This window comes from Saccopteryx leptura, chromosome 11, assembly GCF_036850995.1.
Source record: "Saccopteryx leptura isolate mSacLep1 chromosome 11, mSacLep1_pri_phased_curated, whole genome shotgun sequence".
In the NCBI taxonomy this organism is placed as follows: domain Eukaryota; kingdom Metazoa; phylum Chordata; class Mammalia; order Chiroptera; family Emballonuridae; genus Saccopteryx; species Saccopteryx leptura.
In genome coordinates this window covers 12,787,501-12,813,159 of record NC_089513.1, presented here as the reverse complement: position 1 = coordinate 12,813,159, position 25,659 = coordinate 12,787,501, and the positions used below count along the sequence as shown (strand labels likewise).

At 47.2% G+C, this 25,659-nt stretch overlaps 1 protein-coding gene across 1 annotated transcript in view; it reads right to left on the bottom strand.

The window, feature by feature from the left end:
• Nucleotides 1-25,659, bottom strand: part of CCBE1 (collagen and calcium binding EGF domains 1) — a 178,508-nt gene that overhangs the window by 18,631 nt on the left and 134,218 nt on the right. Inside the window, exons 3-5 of the mRNA XM_066353046.1 lie at nt 8,368-8,420; nt 4,064-4,198; nt 1,298-1,450 (exon numbers count right to left, since the gene is read on the bottom strand). Coding sequence (XP_066209143.1) covers nt 1,298-1,450; nt 4,064-4,198; nt 8,368-8,420 — 341 coding nt within the window. The remainder of the gene's footprint in view (nt 1-1,297; nt 1,451-4,063; nt 4,199-8,367; nt 8,421-25,659) is intronic.

Here is a 25,659-nt window from a genome sequence, read left to right as displayed (position 1 = left end):
TTCGGAGCAGGCTTCAAACAGAATCTTTGCATCTACTTCTAATATATGGTGGCTTCCTTGTGACTCGACCAGGTTGCTCCTCCTAATTCTGCTTTGTAGTTTTCCCCACGTGAAACAGCTTGTCGCCAGCTGTTTGCTGTCCTGAGCTCATAGCAGCTGCCTCCTGCCCCTGTTTGAACCCCAGGCTACGCCCCTGAAGTCACTGATAGCTCCTGAGCACCCAGACAGTGCTGGCCTTTTCTCTCCCTGCATTTCTGGTACCTGAGGTCTGCCCCCTCCCCACCGACGGGCTGGGCCCAGGCAGCCTAGCCACTGACAGCATCTCTGCCACTTTCCCTGCCCAAGGGCGGCAGAGAAGATTGGATCCCTTATCCCTCAGCTCTGGAAGGTGACAACTTCCTGGCCCTGTAAGCATTGGCTACAAGAGCATGAGAGCTGCCCCTTCCTTCCTCCCTCCCTCCCTCCCTCTCTCCCTCCCTTCTTTCCTTTCTTCCTTCCTTCCTTCCTTCCCTCTATCCTCACCCATGCAAACTCAAATAAGGAAGTAACCCACTATGCAAGCTGGTCATGTCCCTGAGCAATCAGACATCTCAGCGCAATCTGGCTGATAGACTATCAATTTCTCCAACTCTGTGAAGAAAGGCCATCTTTAGAAAACATTCCACTTCATTGTGACTGTATTTGCAAAATACAATTAAAATAAATTACCAGAAAAAAAATAAGGCATAAAACACCAGCAGAAATCTTTGGATGTAGACACAATATCTCTGTCAAATGGGAATAGAGATTTCTAAACATTCTTAACTACTGTTTCTATCTCGTCATGAACTGAATAAATAGTTCATCGCAGGCACAGGGCCATGGACCATACTCTGAGCAGCACTGATGTAGACCGTTGCCTTACATGGAAATGCTTCGTGTCTATGTTCAGCCCATTTTCTTTGAGAGAAGACAGTGTTTTGGGCCTCTTCTTTGCTTATCCTACTTTGGTCTAAGTAGGTACCTAAGCTTTACTCACTTATCCATGAGCATACCACGTCTGGTTGGTGGAGAGCTTCCTCCAATGCACACCAGTTCTCAACCCCTGCTGCTATCAGGCAGTCCTCTCACCAGCTCTCTTTAGAAGAGGCTTGAACTTGAGTCCTACCTCCTCTTACCCAGGTCCCACTTATTATTCACATACATGCCCCTTCCTCATACCGGTCTACCCACCCACCCACTTACCCCCCCATCCACCCATCACCCACGCATCCATCCCCCACCCAGTCAGGGGAATAACTGAACTTGCTCTGCTCACCGGTGTCATTCGGGTACTTGTCGGCCTTGGTGCATGTCCTCCCGTCGTCCTCCTGGATGTAGCCTTCCCGGCATTCACAGCGGTAGCTGCCCACGGTGTTGATGCAGACGTGTGCACACAGGGTCTCATTGCTGGTGGCACACTCGTCGATATCTGGGTTCAAACCAAACGCAGAGAAACACTCAGTCTCCAAGAATTCACTTTCAACACAACAGGCGACACAAAGCTTGGCCCTTCTGTTACTGTCTGCAAAGCACATGTTGCCACAACTCCTGGGACACATCCAAGAAGCCTGGGACACAGTAGGAAGCTAGACACTGGAGTGACAGGAGCACTTCAGGCAGTGTCTCCACGGTTACAAACAGCAGGTCAGGGCTGGGGTTCCCGGTATGGCTCCGCCACTACCCTGTCAGATGGTTGGTGCCGGCCCTGCTAGCTCTTATAGGTCTCGCCCGTGAGACGTGATGACGAAGCACTCCGTAGGGCAAGAAAATGGTGACGCACTTGGAAAGGCGAGCAGTATAGAAACGGTTTTCTGCAAGGACCCCAGTGTGCTGAGGGGTTTATGTTCCCTTTACGGTTGGCTGTGGTTCCAATAGCACGTGGTGACCCAAGGTCATTTAGGAAGGGCTCTTTCGCAGTAAGAGACACGATGGTACCTGACAAAAGCCACTTCTCATAAAAGAAAATAGTCATAATGGGTCTAACGAAGAGAGTTCTCCCCAGGAAATTTCGGCCTCATCAATGACCCAAATGGACTCCTCGTGAGCTGTGGAAATGTGCCGTGAGAACACCACACAAGTAACCAGTAAGAGCCCACGTGAACCGGGCACATCACAGACTTGCTCCCCAACTAGTGAGGTAGAAACAAAACTGTTTCCCACCAGGAAGAGGAGAGGGAGGACCAAATCTGGTTCCTGTTCATTGGTAAAGACATGGGTGGCAGTGACTGGGAGCCAGGACACACAGCCCCAGACTGTGCACACGGGACCTGCATCCAGCAGGGCCTGCCAAGGGAAGTCTCGTCATTCGGAGGTTTCCCTGGTGGTACCTACTACATCACCTGCAGACCACAATGTCGCAGCTGGAAGATGTCTCCCCTGCAGTGCCACAGGCTGACCACCTCTCTCCACGTGGCCCTGCCCTACACCAAGCTTGAAGCTGCCTCTGTGTCCAGAGGAGGGATGATGAGGTTGAAAGGAGAGAGAGAAATGGGTAGAACTCTTAGCAGAAAGCTGGTGTTGCTGATCGCCAAATGCAAACAGGGGACCATCCCCCAAACAAGAGCCCTTGGGCCTGGGACCTCAGGAGTACAGAGGGGAGTACCATGCTTTCTGCAGGAGAGGCCGTGGGTCCCCCACTCGCTCCACGTGTCAGCATAGGACCCCTTCCCTGGTCCCCTGGGGAGGAGCCAGGGGACCTAAGAGCTAGAACTTGTTTTCAATGGAGCTCTCCAGAGCCCCTGCCGGAACAGAGGAGGGCTGCTCATCACACCCCCTGTACTTCCCCCGGGCCCCCGGCCCAGTCTCCTCAGTTCACCCTCCAGCCAATCCTCGAACCTGATGGAGCATATAAGTCACTAGGGACCTTTGTATAAAGGCGGACTTCCGAACCGACCCTCAGAGTCTGGGGTGGGGAGAGGCCAGGATCTGCTTTTTTAAAGAGAGACCCCAGATGTTTCTGAGACAGGTTAGCCCAGACTGACCCGCTTTGAAACACATGTCAACCTGCTGCAGGCCTGGGGAAGGGAGCAGGCCCGTGGCGATGGGCAGTGCTGGCTTGGCTCGGCTGCAGCCCAGGTGGCCGGCGTCAGCCCCCTCCGACTCATCCCACCCTGCCTGCCACGCGGCCACCTGGTCACTCCCCCTCTAGCCTCTCCTAGTTCTGGGAGAAGGCCTAGTCCCGTGTTGGTGTTTACATTTCTGCACACTTACTTTCTGTTCCAGTCTCCTATGTAGCTTGGATTCTGTTCTCTTCTCCGGCTCATGCATCACACTGCCCATTAAGCCCTGCCTGCTACCAACTCCGTGAAGAAGTCCTGGCCCTCGTTTGCTTCACTAACTGGGGTGAAGGGCAGGGATACCCTAGGACAGTGATTTCCAACCTTGGTCATTTCATGGCACATATAAACTAATTACTATAATTCTGCGGCACACCAAAAATATGTGTTTTTATTTTGCCAATCTGACAAAAAAAAAAGGATATATATTTTTTTAAGGTTTTTTTTTAAAAATTTTATTTATTCATTTTTAGAGAGGAGAGAGAGAGAGAGGGAGAGAGAGAAACATAGAGAGAGAAGGGGGAGGAGCTGGAAGCATCAACTCCCATATGTGCCTTGACCAGGCAAGCCCAGGGTTTCGAACCGGCGACCTCAGCATTTCCAGGTCGACGTTTTATCCACTGCGCCACCACAGGTCAGGCAGGATATAATTTTGATTCATTTACACCAGAAGGTTATTGTTGTGTTGGCTGTTGTCTTTTTTTTTTTTTTAATTTGACAATTAAAGGAGAAGAGGTCAGTGCCCCTGACTAAATCATTAGGTACTGCATGTTTTAAAAATTCTTGCAGCACACCGGTTGAAAATTGATGCCCTAAGGATAATGTCAACACACTATATCCAACAAGTATCGGGAGGTAAGGGCAGGAATCAACGATCAAGGCGGGTCCCGTGAGCGGGTCCCCTGGAGGAAGAGTGTGCGCTGCACAGCCCCGTGCGAGCGCGGCCCAGCCCCAGGAGCTGGGAAACGCACGCATCGCCAACACACCCAGGCAGTAGGGCTTCTCGCGCCTCCGATGTCTGTCACGGTCATACCGGTATCCCGGGTAACAAGTACACAGCACGCGGCCGAAGTTATCTGTGCACTGCTGTTCACAGGGGGCCTCAGCACACACGTCATAATCTGAAAAAGGAAAGTGTGAGCTCACATCAGTCACAGTCGTTCCTGAGGTAGTGGTGGGTCACCTGGCTGTGGTTTAGAACAGGCTTTCTAGGCTGCACTCTGCTCCAGGGATATAGTGACGTGTGACCGGTTACATGTGGGTTTTACAGTGGGTACAAGCAAACTTCACAAGATTTTCCCCTGGGGTCCCCTCCTCATCCTTCAGTCTTTGTCATTCATCCCAAGAGCAAAGGCACTCTAGATGGCCAGACGTGGCACGTGGCTCTGCAGTGCTACCTGCGCCTTTTTTTTTTTTTTAACCTACTGCTGCAGAAATAGGGAGTTCTTTCCAGTTGAACACTAAAGAACAGCCCTGGTGATGGGCATTGTCTTTGTAACGTGGGGAGCAGGGCTGGGAGTCAGGCCCCCTCTGAGGAGCGTGAGGGAGGCTTCGGAATGGAGACGTGTGTGAGTTTGTGTGTGCACATGTGCGTGTGGTAGGTGTACATGCCAGGACAGTTGATTCTACATGCTGAGAAGGGGCTGGGGACGGACGGTCTAATGGCTAGAGTTCTCGTTCCAGCCCTAAGCCTGTGCAAACTGGGGTGAGGTGGTCTATTACTGCTAAAAACTTAGAACATCTCCCTCTCTCTGTCCTTATGTCCTTACATCCTGCTACTTAACGAGCCTCTGAAGGGACCTGGCTCTAAGCCAGGTGCTCAGGCTGAACATTTACTTGCCGACTAGATCCAGCATCTCAATAAGCACCGCGCTATCTTCCCCAGTGCTAACAGGTGGACTATCCCTGGATGCGGCAGGAGCCCCGCATGAAGGTGCAATGGGGGCCGGCAGCCCTGGCGGTGGGCGGGGTCCAGGTGACAAGGCCCATGCCATTCTCATGATGACCTGGAAAGCTGCCCTGGATAAAGGCTTCTCCCTACGAGGGAGGCTCCAGGCCTGCTTTGCCCAAAAGTGTGTGTTCCTGGTCCAATGTGTTCCGTCGTGCTCAGGGGCTCCCACATGGTGATGGCTTACCAACTCTGTGCCAGGCCCTGTCCGAGGAACGCACCACATTATGTGAGGAGTGCAGGCTCTAGATAGAGCCAGACCTCCCAACTCTGCTGCTACCTCTGTGATCTCGGGTTCCTTAAGCCTCAGTTTCCTTACCTATAAAATGGGGCAACAACAATACCGACTTTGTGGTGCTTTTATGAGATTACACAGGATTGATGCATTAGCACACACAGTGAAAGCTCTACCTGTTCTTCTGCTTTTTAAATTTCTAGTTTGTACACTTGTTTGGGTATCCGGCAGGGGCTGTGTCCCCAGAGTAACTCAACTAGTAATTGTTGAACTAGAACAAATCAGGTCTCCCTGTCACCTGGTCAATTAAGATAACAGAGAATGGGGGAGGGGCACAAATATATGGCCAGTTAATATTTTGAGCTTTGCAGGCCTTTGTTGCAGCTACTCAACTCTGCTGTTGTAGGACAAAAGCAGCCACAGACAACACTTAGATTAATGGGTATGACTGTGTTCCCATAAAACAGATCTGGCCCATAAGCAAAATGTGAGGCAAGAACACTTTTAATTACAGCTCCTACTCTTTATTTAGCATATTTTAAAATAAATTCTAGTCTCTTTTTACTATCTATGATGGTTAATTTTATGTGCCAACTTGGCTAGACCACACTACCCAGGTATTTGGTTAAACATTGTTTCAGATGTTTCTGCTGAGAAACGTTTCTTTAGAGGAGCTTAGCATTTAAATCAGTGGACTTCAACTACAGCCGATCACCCTCCACAGTGACGGTGGGCCCCATCCCATCAGGCAAAGGCTTTAGCAGAAAAATGATGGGACCTCCCCTGCTAACGAGGGAATTCTGTCAGCAGAGGGCCGTTGGATCGAACGTGAACTCTCTCCCGGTCTCCAGCCTGCTGGCCTGCTCTGCAGGCTTTGGAGTGGCCAGCCTCACCAATTCTGTCTACCAGTTCCTTAAAAGCGCTTCTCTCTGTCCAGAATCCAAACTAATACACCATCTTTTCTGGGATCCTACATTAACCCTTGGCATTTTTGGGCAATGGAAACCTTTATGATTAAAGATAGCTCTAGTAAAAGACAAACAAATGCTGATTTATTCCCACAGATTGAGACGAACTTGTGAAAGTTCTGTTCTAGTGAAAGCAACAGAGCAGAGACGTCACGGGAGGGCAGCTCTCAGCCCCTGAGACCGCTTTCTGGTGGTCAGTGCCAGGCCACATCCATCACCGGTGCTGGGGCCCCACGTCAGGGCGAGGGAGGCTGGTTTTAGGCCTAGATGTTTGAAACCACAATAACTAACATTTAAAGAAACTCCTAAATATGCGGTATCCCTGTAATGTGTTTTTAATTACTTTGGGCATGGTCTTTGGCCGGGATCTCAAGTTGATTGGCCTAAACTTAATTTTGTTACAGTAGCTGTCACATTGAAATATAAAAGACAGCTGGTGACTGCAAAATGCTGGCTTATTAAAGAATGCAGTTATCTGGACCCCTGTGGTTTTTTCCACTAAGTTCTAACCATTGGAATTGGCTGGCAGCGAGAAATTCAGTCTTGCAGAGACCCAAGACCAAACCGTCACTGGAGATGAGATTTCCTACAGCCCCTCCCCAACACAGCGTTCTCAGGGGTCACGGCTATGGATTCATGGGCTCTGCCATCCTTCCACCAAAGAGAGCAGTCAACAGGAGGGGTTCGTTTATTTTTCACTGATAAAAAAATTGTGGTTTTTTTCTATTTATTTATTTTATTTGTTTCTAACTGATTAAAAATATTGCTCTCCATGAGATAACACAGCATGAATGAGCTTACCTGGGCTCAGATCCTCCAGATACCTGGCGTCTTGGGCACCAGCGAAGAACACCATTTCACACCACCCACCTGTCCGCAGCCCCAGGGAAGCTAACCTCATGTTCTTCAAATGGTTCTCAGGGTTTTCTGTGTCCGTACTGGAGTCCCTTGCAGCCTCTGCCTCCTGCTTGTCTATGTTCTGGGCAGCCTTCCTAGATAACCTAGCTCGTCTCCCCTCCTTCCAGAGAATATCTCTGACCACCCTGGTCCTCTGTGCTGGGTGCCCCCTGAGCACCTGCTGCACCGGAGACCTCTAGCACACCTAATTCAGTCATCATTAGTAACAGTGACCACTGTCACTGAGACTTAATAAGAACCAGCCTCTGTTCCAAGTACTTTTTATGTGGTGATTCTTAAAACAACTGTATGAGTCAAGTACTTATACTTTCCTGCAAAAACTAAGGTTTAGAAAGTAACTTGCCCAAGGTCATAGCTAGTAGGATGTGTGTGATGGGTTGAATGTTTGCGTTCTCCTGACATCCATGTGTTGAGATCCTAACCCCATGTGATGGTGGTAGGTGGGGCTTTGGGAGGTGATTCGGAGGTGATTTGGGAGGTGTAGTATATCAATGACCTTGTAATAGAGATCCTATCATATGCCTTTGCCCCTTCTGCCACGGGAGGACCCAGCAAGAAGGCAGCTGCGCATGAACCAGGAAGCTCCCCCCAGGTACTGGATCTTTTAGCACTGGATCTTGAACTTCCCAGCCTTTCCCACCATGAGAAACAAATGTTTGCTATCTAAGCTGCCCGGGCTATGGTAGTTTTGTTATAGATGTCTGAATGGACTTCACTAAGGCAACATGGGGCCACAATTAATGTGAGGCCAGGTCTCTCTGACGCTGCCCCATCCAGGTCCTGTCTACTGAGCTTGAGGGTGAGTGCCTTGCAGGTGGGTCTCTGTCTCTTCAGGGCTGGGCCATGTACAGGGCCTGCTGCTGGTCATGCAAGGGGGCTTCAAGTTGAACACATGAAAAGCAGGTAGAGGGGTAGGGGCAGGCGGTTGTACTCTGTGTGAAATTTGCTGATGAGAGAATTACTCAATGTATGTATATATATATGTTGTGTAATGATTTGGCTATAACCTGCTACATGCAACCAAATTGGTATTAGGAGAATTTAATTCTCCCAAATAGAAATTACACACACACACACACACACACACACACACACACTCACACACACACACGTGCGCGCAGATAAATAGCACACATACATTCCAGGTTCATCTGAACTTTGTTGACATCTGATGATCAGTAATCAATAGGGTGAGAAGACATAATCTTTTCTATTACGTACCTTCTGGGATACACTGTCCAAGAACAAATTTATAGCCTTTGCAGCACTTTTTCCTAAGAGACAAACAAAAATGCATTTTAAATGGGATATGTTAGATATGTTAGATTAAAAAACTTCTTTTCAGTTATTGCTTTTGAATGAAATAACTTGTGCCCAGGAAAAAAGGAAAGTCAAGGGGAGCATTTTAAAGGAAATCTGAGACAGAAAGGAAAAAAACTGTCAGTATTACATGACTAGATCTAATAGCGGAATATCCTTACCACATAATACATTAAATGAATCCTTTGAATTCTATGAAGGGAATTAACTCAGAGATTTCAAGATACTTATATTGGATAATTACAGGTCTGCAGGATATAAGCATGGAAGAACCTTTCATCCTACACCCTGAGGAGTCACATGACTTGCTAATTATAATAACAACTAGCTAAGTATAATAATCAGTGGATAATGATAGCATAATAATTGCTAATTTTAATATAAGATTGGGACGGAAACCCAGGCATTCTAACTCCTGACGGAGTGCTTTTTTTTATGCCTGTACCATGTAAAGAACCAGAAGGGACCTAAATTCCCTAAGGTTAAAAATAACAGCAAACAGGCAATTACTAACATAAATATCCAAGTCCTCTGCCTCTGCCTGCGCTAGAGAAACGGTGCCATCAGCTCTGAATGTAAATCTCCTCTGGAAGGATCCCAGCTCTGGCCTGGAGTTGTGAGCTCCCAACAGACCTTCCCCTCTGCTGATAACAACTACACCCTCCAGACAAAACAGAGTCCAACAACTCCCTGAGCATTCTGGGGAGTAAATCAGGGCAGACACACTGAGGAGGAGAGTGGACATTTTGAACAAGGGACCCACAAAGGGTAATTTCCTATTACTATTGTTATTATTATCAGAAATAATCAAAGGCGGGAACTAAAGCAAGTGCCCACCTTTGTCAAATGGTCAGAACCTTCAGCCAGATCAGACAAGACCTCCTGTTGCTGAATAATTTGATACACTTAAGTGTCTTTTACCCATCACGTTGCAGTAAAAAATAAATAAATAAAAATTTAACAGCATTGTTTTCTACTTTTGCAAATTAGTACAATTGAACTATATTGTTGGTCATATCAGTTCTTGTGCCTTGGTCGGCTGGGCGGATTACCACCTGCCAGGTGAAAGAGAGACTCCAGCAATCTCTTCCTAAAACCTGTAAATTTTATAAACATTTTATTCAATCCATCCTATAGAAGTTTTACATAAGATTTATGAAAATATGTATACAACTTGTAAACATCATATCTGGCAGAAGATTCTGAGGCCGAGTGGGGTTCAGAAATCCATCCTCCTTCCTCCCTGCAACACAAGCCCAGCTGTGATAATATTACTTCAAAAACATAACAAATGGGCTTCCACTATAAAAACACAGTGCATTTGGGATACTCCCAAAACGGACTTGAGTGAAATAGTTAAGGGTATTCCTGCCCTGCAAATGACCCATTTGTCTACCTGTACTTGTCCACCCACTATATATATATTTAATGTATATATGTTTATTCATAATGCATATTATGTTTATTCATATATAAAATGTACTGATATGTGTGACAACGTCCAGAGTTTTCTCATTAGACGTAGTCTACTACTGTCTCCAGCTGAATTTTCATTTTATATGACAAAAGAAGCCCATAGGGTATAAATTTATGAGAATTACTATTTCTAACAGAGATAGAGGATCTACCTTTATACTCCATGAAACTTAAACTCTGCCTAGTTCTCTGTGGTTTAAGAAAGTCCAAGTTCTGAACAACCAAAAAGAAAACTGGTTTAACAGAGCGTTCATAACGATTTTATGGTTATTTACACAAGGCTTTCTGACAAAAAATTATAAGAGGGAAAGCAGTGGTCTGAAAATTAGGAGAGGAAAAGAGTTCAAATGGTCTGAAACTCGAGTGATTCATGAGAAAATTAGATGGAGGGACAGAAGGGAAAAGGCATGTGTTTTTGATAGGTCTCAATGATACCACCACATTTAAACATATGGTTCTGTTCGGCTGTTCCTACTTAAATGGCATATCCAGGCTATAGCCTGAGAAACGTGTGATGGCATTTTGAAAGTTCATGCAAACAGATGCAATTCTTACAATCTCTCTTTCCGCATCTAAGACATGAAACTTGGGCGTTCTGACCTTTTTTAGCATTGCAAGGGCTTGGGATTATCCAAACAATGGAGTCAAAAGTAACCTGTCCTTTGCCCTCCCCCCCCCTTTTTTTAAATTAAGTGAGAATTCAGTGATTTGATATGTTTTCAAAAAGCCTGTCAGGAGCAGATTTGAGCCTAAGGATGGGCACGTTTCATTTAAATACCTTCTCAGCTAAGAATTAACTTCCTCATGGCTGCTTTTCTCTTAACTGCATACCTAATGTCCTGTCTCTGCTCCAGGGAAGGAGGTCTGAGACTTCTCTGCACCCCCCCATCTCCCCCAGAATTCCTGGGGGTGGCAGCATTATTTTGCATGTTGAACACCCACCTATCATAAATCACTGTTTCAAATAAGCAATGAAATATGCCAAAGTATAAAAGAAAACAAACACTGGCTACACGTGTTTTACCGAGTCAAAGACGACTTAGAACCTAATTTACGTAGAATGAAGTCGAGGCAGCCCAAGTGAATTCTCGTTTTGCAAGCACTTGTTAGACCCAACTACAAACGTGGCTGTGTGGTTGGTTTTTATCTTTAAGCAAAACAAACTGAGATGGGGAAAGCTCCCGTGGGCTTGGGAGGCCGTTCTTCTTAATGCGCTTCACGTGTCATAGCTCGGTTTTCCAAACGCAAATACTTGGCTCATTTCTTGGCAAGAGGAAGTGGCGATTAGACGGCTGTTACATTGAAAAGGCGACATCTGGTAATTAGGAAAGTCTGTGGCAGTTTCCCCTGGGTGCCTCTGAGTAGTAACATAAAAAAAATCATAAATAAGAATAGTGCAACCCGAAATACATCCCTTCAACCCCCGCGCCCGCGTGCGTGTGTGTGTGTGTGTGTGTGTGTGTGTGTGCGCGCGCGCGCGCGCGGGCTAGGAAAGATGAGCTAAACCAAGAAAATGAAGAAAACAGAGATACTATACCCGACCGCCTGCTGTTAGCGCTCAGATTCTAGAGAAGAACTTAGGAAAACAACTGCCTACAGAATCAGAGGACTAGGAGGGGCGTCAGAAGGTCAAGCGTGTTAGTAGGCAAGAAATATTTAACACTTGCTCTAAGGCAACAGTAAATTTTCCTAAGATTTACTTGGGGTTTCCTTTCCATAACTGCATAGACATGCATCAGATAGAACAGTTTTTTTTTAAGAGAACAAACTGCACTCTTCAGAGTTCTTGGTTCCAAGTTAGGTGCAGTAGATGAAGCAATGGCTGGAAGGTCAAGCAAACCTGGCTTACAGTCTGGCTCTGCCCTTCGAAGAGCGCAGGATGTGGCCTTGGGCTCTTCCTGAGACTCGCTGAGCTTTAGATGCCTCATGAATAAAACATGAATGGTAATATTTGCTTGCCAGGATTATCACCCCAGATACAGGTAAATCAAGGTGCCTAGCACAGGGCCTGGTTTAGGGTCAGAACAGTGTTCTGGGTGCGGCTTTATGAAAATGACAAAAGCCACTCTTCTCAGACGCCTTCATCTTAAGACTCATCTCTTTCACTTCTTTAAAAATATTTTTGATTGATTTTAGAGAGAGAGGAAGGAAGAGAGAGATCAGTTTGTTGTTCCACTCAATCATGCACTCACTGGCTGATTCTTGTATGTGCCCTGACCAGGGATTGAACCCACAACCTCGGTGTATCAGGCCGATGCTCTAACCAACTGAGCTACCCAGCCAGGGCTCTTTCTTTCACTTCTTATTCAATGGCTGATGTCATCTTTTCTCCCAAAGGGGAGGAAGAGAAACCTCTGATTTCAAGATGATGGGAAAGTAATATTTTTGTCTTCTTCCACAGGTTAATCTCAAATAATGAGAACTAACACAAAATAAAAATACAAGCTCACATCCCATGGATTCAAGAGACCTCTCCAACTCCAAACGTGACCAGTGGACGGATGGATGGGACGTGATTTTGCAGAGCGGGGCAACTTCAACCCTAAGTGCCTGCAGAGGAGGTGATCACGGAGCAAGCCCGAGACACCGGAGACGCCAGGTACTGAAGATAGTAGAGGCAGAGCGAGCAGGAGGAGCTGAAAGTCTGGTGAGAGGGTGGACTGCCAGCACTCCTCAACCCCAAGCAGTTCCTGACACCCTCTGTGCACTCCTGCAAAAGGCAGCAGATACATAGATATATTTTGAAAACTGTACCCAGGAAGCTTAAGACTGGGACCCTAAGCCGGAGAACTGAGCAGAGCCAGCGCACACAGTTGCCCTTCAACTTAATATTTCATTCCAAAATACTGACGCTCTCTGGGTGATGGCTTCTAAAGGCAAACTGCTGGTGGCTTTCTCACATTGCCAACTAGTCAGCTCCAAATGAAGACTGAAGACTACCAAAGACGCTGAGACTGACAATCTGTAGAGCCCGATTTGCCTAATTTATGTTTGCCGTTCCACCTGCTGTGGTACACCCAAGAGGGGTCATAAGGAACTTCTGCCAGGAAGACCTCAGCACGTGAACTCCTCGGGGCTATTATGAAGGGTCTGGGAACCTAGAAGGGATCCTGAATTTCTCTGTAAAGCTCTGTGGAGTGAGGAAGCCTTCCTCTCGTCCTTTCAGCCTTCTTGCTTCCCCAAAGTGTCACTGAACTTTGTACAACTTCATGTGAATCACTGGAATTCCTTTTATGCTCGATGCCCTGAGAACAGAACCCAATAAAAGGACTCACCTCCCAGCTGGGCAGGCTTGGGTCTAGCCTTTAAACCAGCCCCACTCCCAGCTCCTGCCCAGAAAAAATGGAAGAATATGATGTTTATTACACCAATCAATAAACCAAAAACTGAAACAAACCCAAACAAACTTACCCATTTATTCATCTCCATGCAAGCTTGTTACTGCCACACCAATGACAACATTAAGAGAATTGTAAGGAGGGTATCAGGTATAACCGGCTTTCATGTGTACAGTTACAGATGGTGATGATCAAATGAGGGGAGCAGTATGGTGGATCCAGAAAGAATTAAGCGGAGTTACCATGGGATCCAGCAATCCCGCTTCTGGGTTTATATCCAAAAGAACTGAAAGCAGACTTGAACAGATATGGGTTTGTGTCAGCATCTTTCACAATAGCTGAAAGGTGGAGACAACCCAAATGTCCAGCATCAGATGACGGGTAAAAGCAAAGCATGCCATATACATACAGTAGAATATTATGCAGCTTTAAGAAAGGAAGGGAGTCCTGACCCAGGCTATGAAGTGGATAAACCCAAGGACAAATACTGGTTGATTCCACTTATATGAGGTGCCTAGAAGAGTTACAGTCACAGACACAGAAAGAATGGCAGTTGCTGGAGGCTGGGGAAATGCGATGGGAAGTTATTGTGTAGAGGGTACCAAGTGTTAATCTGGAAAAGGTGAAAAAGTTCTGGAGATGAATGGGGATGATAACTGTGTGACAAATGAAAGGACTTAATGTCACTGAACTAGACATCTAAAAATGGTTAGAACAGTAATTGTTACATTGTGTATATTTTATTACACAGACACAACACGATCAAATGAGGAAGGAACATTATTGAAGTCAGTCCTCTAACCATTAGTACCCTGGTCACGGTGTCATCTGGGTTTTAGCGGTGTGAATTATAGGTGGGAAAAGAGGTGTGTGTGGTTATTCTTAAATAAAGCTAAGGCAACAACCAGAAGATATCTATCCCTTCAAGGCTGTGGGCGGTAATAATTTCTTCACTGAACAAACATTAATATTGCATGTAACCCCAAAGGCTGACTAGCTGGTGGGTAGGGCCCTGGGCTTTCAGGTTGAACCTCCTGGGTTTGAATCCAGGTCCTGCTGCTTTCTAGCTGTGGGACCTTAGACAAGCGACTTCATGGTTCTCTGCCTTGATTTCCTCATCTGTAAAATGGGAGAGCAATAGTGCCCACCGCACCAGCCTGGTGTGAGGGTTCAGTGAGTTAGGGTGCACAGCCCTGAGTACTTCAGTGCTGGCATGCGTTAATCCCAGGCGGAACTATAGGGAGAAACGTGGTTTCCTGCCCTGTCCCCGCTCTGGCTCCCCACCCTCAAGGCCCCTGGAGCGCTGCAGAGGAGGAGCGTCAGGCAGTCAGAGGCCTGCCAGGCCAGTCTGACTTCCCCTCGGCTGGGCTTTAAGTGAGAAGCAGCCAGCACTCCCTGCGGAGCAGCAACACAAGGGCCCGAATCTTGGCCATCTTTGTTTCCATGCTAACGCCTGTGCAAGGATGATCCTATCAGATCATCTTGCAGGAGAAGTGGAACCCTACGGCACTCCGGCCTCCACCCCCATCAGCACTGCATCCGTTCTCAGTGATGAAACACACATGTTTGGATCTCTGTTTGCTCAAAGCTGGCCCAGGAGCACACGGGCAATTCAGACAAACCCCAGGCTGTGGGCTGAGCATAAGCGCAGTCACCTTCACATGGGGTTTCTGCCAGCGCCTCCATCTCCCTGGCAGTGTCCCTCAGACTCCCAGGGTCAACGACTTCTGCAGAGGGCTGCCGGAGTCCAGAAGGGGACCAGAACCTAGGACTGACTGACTTCCTTTTCGCAACACGCCCTTGTTGGACACCCCAGCCCACCTCTCACACATTTTCTCCTTTGCGTTCCTAAATGAGTTTCCTACCTCATCACCCCCCATTGTCTTGTTTGCTAGCTGCTTTTTTTCCAATTTCAGATGAAAAGTCGACCATTTCTGAAACAGGAAAATAAAACATAACAAATTGGAAAAGGTGGTTTGGTATTTTCTTTGTAAAAATATAAATTGTATCTATGTACCATATTTTTCACCCCATAAGACATACCTGACCATAAGACACACCTAGGGTTTTAAGGAGGAAAATAAGAAAAAAATAATCTGAACCAAATGGTGTGTTAAAATATTTAATAAAATACTGTATTTTTTGCTCTATAAGAACGCATGGGCATTTTCCCCTCCATTTTTGGGAGAAAAAAAGGTATGTCTTATGGAGTGAAAAATACGGTGTGTGTGTGTGTGTGTGTGTGTGTGTGTGTGTTGAGATAGTTTTACATTAAAAACAAAGACTAGGCTGGGTACTCATTAGGTTGGCGTATGTGGATAAGATGTTCCTCGTGGTTTATTCTGGGGGTGTGTTTTCTGGAATGAGCTGGTGATGATTTTGCAGTAGGAGAAGATAGAGGAAATAACATAAATACAGGGACCCTTAGGGATTTTCAGGTGTTTTGGTGCATTTCTAATGCCAGGCTTGGCAATAGTTTCAGAAACTCTCGTGGAAACTGCTTGGGCAGCCATGCGTGAGCACGTATTTGAACAGAACCCCCACATGGTTGTTTAACCAACCCCAAAACCGATGCGAGCTACGTCTGGACCAACGTGACCACCTAGGTTTCAACCAAACTGCTTCTGACCAAGTCGCCTGCAACCAGTATATGGTATTTATTAAGAAACAGCCTAAGGGATTTAGGGTACCATTGGGCAGGATGTTCATTCTTACTTTTTTCACCTCAAATAACTGGTTTAATAGAGGTTTGTCATAGAGAGGATTATAAAGCAATGATTTTCCCCCAGTTTTGAGACATGTTTGAAGAATCTCTGCTCACCTTTATTTCCATGGTTGCTAATTTTCAGAAGCACCCATAGCTGGGAACTGTGTCTTACTCTGCAGGTCGCTGTCCACGGTCATTGCAGTGACACTGTGGGACCCCAAGCCCTCATCATCGACTTCATTTTTGTCTAACCTCAACTTTCTAAGCATTCTAGGAACACCTGAATGGCTCTTAATAATACGCTGCAATGGCATTCATATCTTCAAACACTGAATTATTCACGATAAATTGAGCAGCATGAGTTATTCACAGCGGCTACTGGGGCATTTCTGGAAGTGTCCTGATGGCTCCTCCACCTTCTCCTCCCACTGGGGCTTTCTCCACAGTCAGCCACTGTCACCACGTGCCTCTCTCTTCTTCAAAAGGCGGGCCCAGCCTCAGAATCTCAACTCTCCCTCTCCCGTGACGCCTACACTGCACACTTCTGCGTATCTTAATTGCCTTCCTTTTGCTTGCCTGTATTTCCTTAGTTTTCTAGAATGATCCAATACTACTTTTGTAAGGAGAAAATGTTCTATTTTAAGACAGAAGAAAATCAATTTCTCACTGCCCAGGTGGAACAGGGGAGCATCCCCGATGGATCCGAGCTTAAAGGTGAACGATCCATGCCCTTGTCATAAATATCATCCACCAATTGGTTCTCTAGGGGAAGCCCCACAGGACTCACAACAGCTGTCCTTTCAGAGGGTCATTACTGTGGCAGAGAGAGCTAGCTAGCTGTTTCCCCAAATTTACTTTCTCTTTTCTGAGCAGTAACAACCCCCCCAATTATATCTGAGTACATAACCACAAAGAATAAAGGGCACATTTCCCAGCCTCTTGTCCCACCAGGAACAGCCTTGTGACTAAGCCTGGCACTGGGATGTAACTGACTGTGATGTACACAGCTTTCAAGTGCCACCCCTAAGTGGAAGCATCACATGCCCTCCACTTCCCGAGTGGGCATGTAATTGAGGTGGTGGTGAGCCACCTTGGACAATGAGATCCACACCGAGCCATGAGCAGATGACCATACAGGGAACTGAGTCCACGATGCTATCTATCACCACGTGAGCTGAGGACCCCTGACAGTTTTGTGTAAGAGAAACAAACCTCCATTTTGTTTAAGCTCTTATTTTTGGTTTCAGTGACAGGAGCCTAATACACCCCCAAAGCTCAACTAACTGAAGCAAATGAACCCATGGGCAAAGGGCTACTGAAGTGCAAGGTGACTCAGCCTAACGGGGCCCGAGAAGATGTGGGCTTTCATTTTGCTCCAATAACAACAGTGCTCGCAGCCCTCGAGTCTCGTGAAATACTGACCCTTGACACATAATTGTCTGGAGCCTCCTTTGTTAATAATCCGAAGCAAACGTGCTCTCTGCCTGGACAGGGAGGTCTCTCTGTACTGTAGGAGGGCCTCACTGGTGCTCAGCCCAGTGCGAACGAGGCATTTCCAGAGTGTCTCAGGACGCAACGTGGAAATACATTTGCTGATTCAGGATTTTGCCCATGGGTCAGTCACTTGGGACTTACACGAGGCAGTCCTAAGGGAGAGCATTAGACTTCTAGTGACTTGGAAAGACTAAGATTTTCTTGCTTATGTTAATTAGTCATGATGTGCACAGCCATTCCTCACGTGCTTAAAACCCTTAGGGAGAATGGGCACAACTGAGAAAGATTCAGGTCTAAGTCACAGCAGGAAGGAAGTCATTCGACACCAAAAGTGGGATTTCCACCTTCAGGTCATTTACAGACAAGAGCAGGAATCTTCCATTTGTTTTAGAATCACATAAAACGTTTCAGCTCAGATTAGTTAAAAACGGGAAGCGTTCAGTCTGACTTAATTCAACACACACTTGAGAGCTTACTTAGGGGCCAAGTCAAGCCTTTTCCATAGATTGTTTCATTTAACTCTCACAACCACCCTTTTAAAACATGGGGATATTGAAGCTCAGAACACTTAAGTAACTTGTTCAAATTAGTAGCCGAACTGGACAAATTAGTCTCAGGCTGCTGGGGCTCCAGATGCCACCTCTTCCCTAAACTGGGTGTTGCAGGAGAAATGGAAATGATTAAGATTTGCATTTAATCCTGAAGGCAATGTGGGAGAAACAGGTACACTCAGCTATGAATAACACAAGAGAGCATTCAAAGCGTCCTAACACAAGTATAACGTGTTCTTTCAGAAAAGAGGGAGGGGCAGCACTGGCAGTTTCAGGGGCTGCAAAGATTGTGGTTTATTGGAATTGGTCCAGCCCAAGAAAAAATGTATCAGGTCCCGTTATAAAAGGGGCATGCACACTCACTACCTACCAGGCTTGCCTCTCCAGCTTGGCCCCAATGGGTGGTTGGATAAAGATCACACATACACACACACACACACTGGAGTACTACTCAGCCACAAAAAGGATGAAATATTGCCATTTACAACAACATGGATGGATCTTGAGAGTATTATACTGAGTGAAATATGTCAGACGATGACGGACAAGAACCCTATGATTTCACTCTTATGTGGGACCTAAAACAGAAAGCAACAAATGAGCAAACAAACACTCCTGGGGGGTTGGGGAAGGATGGAGGGCTAAAGGGGGAATCAAACATATGGTCACGGAAGGAGACTAGACTTTGGGTGACGAGCACACAATACAATACACTGGTGATGTATTATGAGAGTGTACATCTGAAACATAGAGTGTTATTAACCAATGTCACCCCGATAAATTTATATAAAAATAAAAAAGAAAATGTGTTTTATAAACCTGAGCTTGCTTTAAAAACATGGAAGTTTGCTGTCTTTGGCAATGTGAACGCATAATTCACCGGGTCCAGGCCTCAGTGCCCTGTCTTGTTTGGCTTTCCCTAGGGCCTGGTTCCTTCCTCCCGCAGGAAAGAAATCCTCCTGTGAGCTCCATTAGAGACAAGCGGTAAGACTGATAAGTAGATGCACTGTCTCGCGCACCTGACCACTCCCTGCTGTTATATTATTAACGGACTCCCTCCTCCAGGTCTTTGAAGTGCTTTCTCATCTGTTCTCTCCTGATGTAACCGAAGGCCAAGTGGCTCTCAGACGTTGGAGAGAGCAGTTTTTCTTCCCTATCCCAAGTATGGCATTTAAGATAAAGAGCAAACAGTGCCAGGTGATTAAGTGTGACACGTGACCTTGAAAACCAGCCACGGTGGCTTTAGGGTTGTTTGGTCATACTCTCCAAAGCACTGCTAGAGAGTCTAGTGACAGAGGAGTCCTTTCGCTCAGTCCCAGGGGACAGACCTGGGCACCCTAAGAAACCACTGTTGTTGAGCATCGACTGCACAAAGGGCGGTGTTTGACTCGGAGGGGCAGCTCTTTGATGGAGTTCCAGGCAGCATCATGAAGGACAGACTCCAGTATTATGGCACGAGTGATGCTTTCTGAGGCTGATAAAGGACACCAGCAGCTGGCATTTCACGCAGGACTTCTCCACGGACTGAAGTGTGTGTATCTGTGGTAGCAGGTGGGGGATGGTTGTGGGGCGCAGGTGTAGACGAGACGGGCTCTTCCACAGTCACTCTCGGAGACTCCCCTTGGGGCCAGTATTTTCCCAGGAACTGGTGCTCTGGGGTTTTGGAGATGTGAAGAAGGCTATCAAAGAGTATGTGTTATGAAATTAGGGTCCACTTCTAGATGACTCCATTCTACAGGGTAGGGCTTAGCCCCAGCAGGGGCTTCTCTGAGTCGAGAGAGAACTCCCAGAGCAGAACAGGACAACCACTCAGACCACCTCAGCTCTGAGGCCACCCCGTTGGTGCCCCCGAGCTCACCCCACTCCACAATTGTGTCAATGGCCTGGATGCTGACCAGCTTTCCCACAGGTCCTGGGAGACCCCTGCAGTGCCATCTTCTCACTGGCGACTTACTCGGGGAGACAACAATGGCATCACCTGTCCCCACAGTTTCTGCATTTCCACGTCTCAAAGAAGGCAGCTTGACAGCTGAGAGGACCTTCAGAAGGCCCAGTAGGTCCCACAGATGCGACTTCCCTTTAGCTTGTTGGCTTCTCCTGCTGTCAGAGACTAACTCCAGTTGGCCAGGGCCTCCTGAGCATGCTTCCAGAAGGAGCCCCCTAGCAGGTGCTGGCTTTACTCAGCACGCTGCCAATGATGCCCTTCCATGTCCCCTTCCCACCTTCCTAACCAGGAGGTTCCGCCCAGGCCCACCATTTGGTAAGACGAAAGCAGCGGTAGTGGAAACAGCAGAACAGTGGCAACGTTTATTGTTTTCTCCCTGTGGGCAGGCTGGTGCCATCATGCCTGCTAGCAGAAGCCACCAAGCCAAGGGAAATCACCCATGCAGGAACTGCCGGCTGTTTCTCCAAACACTGTTCTTGCTGTGGCCAGGGGCTTCTTGCTATGGGAGTCACAAGGTAAGAAACTGCCTCCTTCTGTGGTTTCAGCAAATCATCACAGGGAAGAACCGGAAGTTGTGAGCATCCCCATTTTGCAGGTGAGGAAACTGAGGGCCAGACAGCTGAAGCTTCTTGCGCAAGGTCACACTGTGAAGAAGGGTGAGAGCCAGGATTTCTGTCCCCAAAGTGAGAAGCACAGTGTCTTGCTCTGAATAGTTGGTGATTAAGATCTGAATGAAAAATAAATAAATAAAGGCAGCATGGAAATCCTCACGCCATCCTCAGCAGAGCCTGCTTCTGAGCTCAGGAGTGCCTGGGCACTCGGCCGGAACGTCAAGCTGACGGGACCAGGGTCTGGGCTGCTCTCGGGTGGGGCGGGGAGTTCTGGACACAGGGCTACTGAATCAGGACGCAGAGGTGGGGAAAGCCAGTGTTCCTTCCTAAGACACGGGCGAGGAATACGGCGGTCAGCAGCTGTATGTGAGTGCCACGTAGAAAGTGCGAGTTTCCGAAGTGCTGGCAAACCTGAGGTGTGGAGGAAACCCCTCAAATCTTGACTTGTTGAATTCAAGTGTGAAGAGTCTTCCCTGCCTGACCCCCAACGTACCTATTTAACCTCCTCTTCAGAGGTTCTGCTCAACTTCCTCCTCCTCCTAGAAGCCTTCTCAGACTTCCCACCCCCCAGGAAGGGATTTCCTTCCTCTGAACATCCACATTCTCACTCACTACCTGTGCCTGTCTCCTGATATCTAGAAAAAAACAAAACCAATAAACCAGTGGTTAATCCTGGCTGCATGCTAGAAATCTACCAGAGAAGTGTTTAAAATAAAAGATGAAAAAATACTTATGCTGAGGCCCAACCTTAAAATAGTTCAATCAGAACCTCTGGGGCTGGACTGAGAACCAGGCTAGATGCCTTGAGGTTTCACTATGCCCTTTCCTCACCCAGCTGGGCGCTCCTCTGGCAGGACCCCAGCCTGGCAGAGCACTGCCCGTAGTGCCCTGCCCAGGCCCTGCCCAGAGGCAGCGCCCATCAAATGTTTCCAGTGTCTGCACACTCACCTGAAAGTCTAAACACTCTCCCCGTGGGAGGGGTGCAAGTTTTGCCTTTTTTTTTTCCTATGGTGAAAGTCGTATGTGTGTCATCCTCTAACTTGGGCAACCCGAGAACACTCATTCCAAAGAAAACAAATTTCCCATGTTAACATCCCTAGGGAGGGATGGGCTGGGACGCTGGTTATCTCCTGCTTTCAATTAAGGGGCCTGCCGCCAGATTCCTCCGTGTGCCCCTGAGCCTTGTAAATGGCGCACTCTCAATTATTTATCTAAACAAAGGTGAGCCAGAGGGCAGCGCCGAACACCCGCCTGGTGAACTTGGGCCCAACTCTGAGTCCTCGGAATTCTCCAGCTTACACGACTTGTCTTTGTGGATCCAATTTCCTTGGGGGGGGGGGGGTAGAGGGTAAGGAAAGAAAAAACAAGGCACACGAGATATGAGGCTGTAAATTCCATTTCAGAAACGAAGGCCGAGCCCAGCGGAGTTGTGAGGACGCAGAGCGGAGCGGCTGGTGGCCGCCCGTTGCTAGGCGGCCAAAAGCAAACAGCCCCAACCTCTGGCAGGGCCAGTCCGCTGAGCGCCTTCCAGTTCTGCACCGTCTCTGCCATCAAAGCACGCCTGACGCTCTGTATCGCCCGTGAATAATAAGCCCCCTTACAAACCCATGGCGATCTGCAAATGGGAGTGGGGGAAAGACTGTCCTGACTACGGAGACAGGCTCTTTGCTCACTGTCGGGGAGGCGGGGACTGAACCGCTGTTCGTGGGCCCCTGTTCCTGGGCGGGGTTGGTGTCTGCTCCCTTTACAGACTGGCCAGCAACATGCCTATGACACCCTCTGCCATGATGTGGATGCAGTTGGTGGCCGTGGGGTGAGCAGCGAGAACAACCCCTGAGGGAATCAAGCGTTCCCCGTCAGCTGCTGTGCAGAGTCCTCTGCCACGCAGTATCCCCTGATGTGCAGTGTCAGCTGGAAGTCAGCATCCCCAGGTGACAGAGGACCAGGAGCAGTAGTCACAGCCACCATTGTTTAATGAGTGCATGTTATGTGCCCTGTCACCTGAATGCTCCTCTTCATTTTCCAGAGGGCCACAGGATGCATTCTCCAACTCCTCATGTAACCACGATGTGACCCGGCAGGGTGAGAGTTACTGTCCCTGGGCCTGATGCTGTGGGTCGTTTGAACTACGCTGTCAAATGTGCCTCATGAAAAGGCTGGGTTATCACAAGTGCACACAAGCTCAGAGTTACACACAGGGGAAAAACTACTTAATGCATTCCTTTCAGTCATGTCGGCCAGTGTGAATTCAATACATAATGCTTTAGATTATCCAAATGTGCATCCCCCAGAATGTGAAAAATGAATGCTGGCATACGATTCCTCTGAGGATAACCTTTAACCTGTAAGCAATTTGGCAAGAGAAAGGAAGACTTGAAGAACCAGCATTTTCCTTACTAAATTACACAATTTCATATCTTTTAAAATAATTTATAAAGACATGTTAAAATGAGAACAAAATAACAGAGTCATTAAAGGGATAAGAGAATTACAGCAGGAATTTAAGCTAAAGAGAGCTTCCACGGTTGAGCACTATATGTTTACAGCTAATTTTCCTGGCAGCTGGTCCCAGAGGGGCACTGTGATGAGTTCGCTTTAGTATAAGTTTGTATACGAGGAAAGAAATTTACCAAAAGAATGGTCATCACTCAGATCTGCAGTGGGAAATAGAAGGCAAGGGGAAATTAGGAAAATTCAAGGAGGGAATTCACTTAGGGAATTCAAGTTTATGAAGGGGCTAAAGTGCAAATATGTGGGCAGGGTATAAGGGAGCCATAAGAGCAAGTGCAGAAACTCTGGGCTGACCACAGCAGGGCTTTACCTCTTTTACAGGTTGAACAGTGCCCCTGTCACCCCCTATTCATGTCCACCCCAGGAACCTCAGAACATGACCTTATTTGGAAATACATAGGATCTTACAGATGTGAGGTAAGGATCAAGATGAGATTCTGCTGGATTAGGATACTAGTACCCGTATAAGAGACAGAGAGGACACAGAGAGACCGAGACACAAAGAAGGCAACCATTGGAAGCAGAGATTGCAATGAGGTGTTCACAGACCAAGGGACACCATGGATTGTTGGCAACCACCTGAAGCTAAGAGAGAAGCATGGGACAGTGTCTTCCCAGGAAGCTGCAGGAGGAACGCACCCTGACGACACCTTGATGCCAGACTTCTGACCTCCTAAACTGTAAGAGAATATATTTCTGTTGTTTTAAGCCACCCAGCTTGTGGTGACCCTGGGAAACTGATACACTGCCTCATGTCTTCGGGGGGGGGGGAATAACAGCCCAGTGGGAGAAACGTTTGAGTAAACCACTTTAAGCAGAGCAGTGACCTTCAATCAAGGGATAGAGCCAGTCTGGGGCAACCTTGCGTAGAGGGAGTCAGAGGAGGATATGTCTGCACCTTCATCTCTCGCCCCCCTCCCTCCAATCTCCACTCGGGGCTTCCCACTGGCTACACCCAGCAGGAAGTCAGAGGATGTGAGTGTTATTTCCTCCTGTCTGTGCCTCAGTTTTCTCATTTGTTAAACGGCAATTTGAAACTGGGCTCACAGTGTTATTGTGAAGGTACAAATTGATATTTATGCAAAACACATCACAGTGCAGGCATAAAATTAGGTTCTTTTTTTTTTTTTTTTTTTTAATTTTATTTATTCATTTTTAGAGAGGAGAGAGACAGAGAGAGAGAAGGGGGGAGGAGCTGGAAGCATCAACTCCCATATGTGCCTTGACCAGGCAAGCCCAGGGTTTTGAACCGGCGACCTCAGCATTTCCAGGTCGACGCTTTATCCACTGCGCCACCACAGGTCAGGCTAAAATTAGGTTCTTAATACAAACAATGAACAGCAAGTCATGCAACTTATAAACTCCAGGCCAGTGAGTAAATACAGTTTCTAACCACCTGTAGCCCAGAATGGAGAGTTGGTTGCTGGTCACATCATATGGTCCCCATTCCCATTCTCCTGTCTTCTTCTTAAAGCCAATATTTTTGCTCAATCATGCTGGAGTTAACAAGCAGAAATTAGTGGCTAGATCATGGTTTTTCTAAACAACCAAACCTAGAAACAGTGTTTCTGTGCATCCCAAACTGTCCTGAAACCTAAGTAAATAGACTTTTTGAAGAACTGGCCATAGTAGTGAGTGGCTGTCATATTGTCTCCATATTTATGGACATCACTAGCTGCCTCTTGCTTAGCAGTCAAAATCAAAAGCTAATTGAAAAGTTGTCTATGCAAACATGAGTGAAAATTATATGTATATATTGCAGTAGCTGCAATGAATAATAATCTAATCTGATTAGAATTTTGGTGACATTCTCTATGAATTATTTGCTATCACTTAATACATAAAGGACAATTATGCCAATTCTATTTTTATTCTTATTATTGTGCATTTATAGATACAAGATAAATACTAAGAAAATTGTAGCATTTTTTTAGTGTAATTAATACAAGGGGACAAAAAAGGAAAAACAAAGAATGTGGTTCTTAGCCAGACCCCTCACAGGCACACACTGAAACTGAGATTTTGGCCACAGTGGAATGCAGCCCATTTCTGTTTGCAGACGCACGTTCTACAAAAGGGGAACTTCAGTGCTCGGCGGCAGGAGGCCGGATTCATACAGAGGGGCTCAGAGAACAGTTATTTCATGTGTGCTCTCCGATGACCTTCCCAAAACCCAGATGGTTCCTTTGCTCTGAAAGGATGTGTAGACAGGACTGATTGATTGAATGTCATTATTAATAAGCTGGTCGAGGAAAGAAATAATAGTTTAAGTGACCCAACATGCTTTCAGAGCGCTGGAATGGCACTTTCCTGGGGGGCAGGTGGGGAGGGGAGCGTCTGTGTGAGTTGTGCTAGACGGGGCGCCGCGCTGCCAGAGGCGGGAAGCCCGCAGGAAACCGTGAACCTGAACACCAGGCCGCAGAGATGCTGGGAATGCATATTATGAAATGTGAGCCGCTGTAGGCGAAAGGCTTCCGGCCCTGCAAGCCCAGCCCAAGAAACAGCCTCCTCTTTGGCCATGAAAAGCAGAGACCCCTGGTAGTCAGCGCCCCCTGTTTTA